Raw genomic sequence first — 2501 nt, 5'->3', positions numbered from 1 at the left:
TTTTTTTTTTTATTTTTTTTTTTATTTTTATTTTTATTTATTTATTTATTTATTTATTGATTGATTGATTGATTGATTGATTGATTGATTGAATTTATATACCGCCCTATCTCCCTTACGGGACTCAGGGCGGTGAACAGGCGATAATAAAAACCACGATAAATATACACAAATTTAATCTTTATAGCATGGTCTCAAAATCTTTTTTCAAGCAGGAATGGTTTTCTTCTAGGCCCGGAGAATCCACCAAAGCCTTAATTATCTCCTCAGGAGCTTTCTGCATCATCTCCTGACTCAAGCAGTTATATAGAGTGGAAGAAGCAGAAAAGTATTCCAGTGTGGCACCACTGCTGACTAGCTGCAATAGCCAATTTCTGACAACCAAAGGCATGGCTATGGCTGTTGCAGAAGCTGTTCCCCAGCTGGCCATACTTAGACTGATGCTATTGGTAGCATGGGATACTAGGCCACCATAATAACAACTCCCTCCTGTGCTGGTGACACGGGTCTTCTGCTTTAGATCCAGTAGCAAATTTCTCCGGAACCAAGCTTTTTTAATTTCAGCCTGCACCTAGAGATAGAGACCAGTTATTAAAGGAATGCAGCTTGGCTAATTCAACACGTGTCTGTTCTCAACTTTGAATATGTGGTAGAAGCAGCTTTGGCCCAAACTATCAGGTGCCCACACTTCCCAATTCTTCACCTTTTCTTAAAACTCAAAATGTGTACTTATTTTTCCAATTGAAAAGTTAGCCTTACGTTTCGAATTGAGTAATGGAAAAAAACCACCACAGTCCTAGGATGGAATGTTACCCCAAGTTATATGTTTACCCCAAGTTATAACCTCCGGGCCACAGCCTACTATCATGCCATGGTCTGTTCGGAACCATGCCATATAAGCAGTGGGCTGGTCTGTATACACATGCGCATACAGCTCAACCTGTGCAGGTTGAGCTCCATATGCATGTTCATGCTCACCAACCCACTGTTCACGCAAGTTGAGCTGCACATGCACATGCGCTCCAGCCCACCACTCATGCAACCCTGTTCCCCTCCCCCCCAGGATGCGAAGCCACAAAGATTGATGAGCGGAGGTGAGAAGTCAAATCTTCGACTACTCCTATGTGGGATGCCACAGGGGTCATATACAATATTTTTCTCCATGTTGTTTAACATAATACTGTTGAGAGAGGTCATCTATTGGATTAGAGTGAGACATCAGCTTCCCCCCTCCAGCATGTGAAGCAATTAGAGATCTAGAGCAGACCTATGTCAGTGCCCTATGACATAGTCTCCCCCCAGAGATACATACACACACACACACACACACCTATCAGAATGGTCCCATTTCTGTTATTCTTCAGAAAAGGAGTTTAAACCATCCTCTTTGGAGAATAAGTAGTTTTCTTTTTCTGGTCCATGGTTAGTTTTAGATTTATATTGAAATTGTCTTTGTGAAGGTTTTCACCCTTTACATTTTAGGATTGTGAGCTGCTCAGGATTAATGATTGGGTTGGAATACAAATTACATGCAATAAGGCAGTCAATCAGAAAAGAGGATGCTGGGCCAAAAAGTATGGCTTTTAGCAAAACTCCATAAATACAATATTCCATGCAAAGCAGTATTGTTTTTCTAGAAGAGAGGTATAAGCCAGATAAAGTGGTAGAGTTAATAAATTGGTGGCTGCACTTGAAAATCCATGCAAACGCCGTAGAGAAAAGCCAATTTTATACACGTGCTCATGTTTGTGCCTACATAGATTTAGCCGCAAAAATCCATGTTCTTACCTCACCATTGCAAAAGCAGTAAATTAGAGCCACGAAGAAGCCCTAACCAGAGACAGAGACAACCAAAAGTCAGAATCAGTTGGGACAGAGTGTTTCAAAAGCAAGATTCATAAGCATAAAAACTCACCTGTAAAGAATTGAAGAGCATTTCATAATGCATCTGTATTTGCCAAAGTGTGCTGGAGACGGCTGTGTAAGGGGTAGCCATGAACACCATATAATGGACACCAAAGAGGGGCATCAGGACTAGCGTTGACTTCAATAATTTTCTGAAAGTAATGGGATGGAGGGAGTATTTTAATGCTATCATGTCACCCTCTGGTTCTCCAGAGAAGTGTTTCAACCTTGGCAACTGTAAGAAGTGTGGATTTCAACTCCCAGAAGCTGAAGTTTGTTTAAAATAAAACAAAAGGCTTGATGGGTAATAAGACCAATGAAAGATTGACCCTTAAAAAGGACTAGAAACTTGAAGAAACAATTACAGTAGTAAGCCAAGACAATACTTCTTACCCTACTGCGCGAGCTGCACTGGCTGCCTGTGGCCTTCCGGGTGCGCTTCAAGGTGTTGATTATCATCTTTAAAGCGCACCATGGCATCGGACCTGGCTACCTCCGAGACCGCCTTCTGCCACAGATCACCTCTCACCGGCCGATACGCTCCCACAGAGAGGGTCTCCTCAGGGTGCCGTCAACCAGACAGTGCCGGTTGGCGA

At 42.3% G+C, this 2501-nt stretch overlaps 1 protein-coding gene across 1 annotated transcript in view; it reads right to left on the bottom strand.

Moving 5' to 3' along the window:
• Positions 1–181: 181 nt before the first annotated feature.
• Positions 182–2501, bottom strand: part of LOC107282381 (parathyroid hormone/parathyroid hormone-related peptide receptor-like) — a 16147-nt gene continuing 13827 nt past the window's right edge. Inside the window, exons 12-14 of the mRNA XM_015810151.1 lie at positions 1916–2057; positions 1789–1830; positions 182–571 (exon numbers count right to left, since the gene is read on the bottom strand). Coding sequence (XP_015665637.1) covers positions 182–571; positions 1789–1830; positions 1916–2057 — 574 coding nt within the window. The remainder of the gene's footprint in view (positions 572–1788; positions 1831–1915; positions 2058–2501) is intronic.

The sequence above is a fragment of the Protobothrops mucrosquamatus genome, unplaced genomic scaffold, assembly GCF_001527695.2.
Source record: "Protobothrops mucrosquamatus isolate PMUCROS unplaced genomic scaffold, P.Mucros_1.0 scaffold7, whole genome shotgun sequence".
In the NCBI taxonomy this organism is placed as follows: domain Eukaryota; kingdom Metazoa; phylum Chordata; class Lepidosauria; order Squamata; family Viperidae; genus Protobothrops; species Protobothrops mucrosquamatus.
The sequence above is the reverse complement of the archived record's forward strand: the minus strand, read 5'-3'. Positions and strand labels throughout refer to the sequence as shown.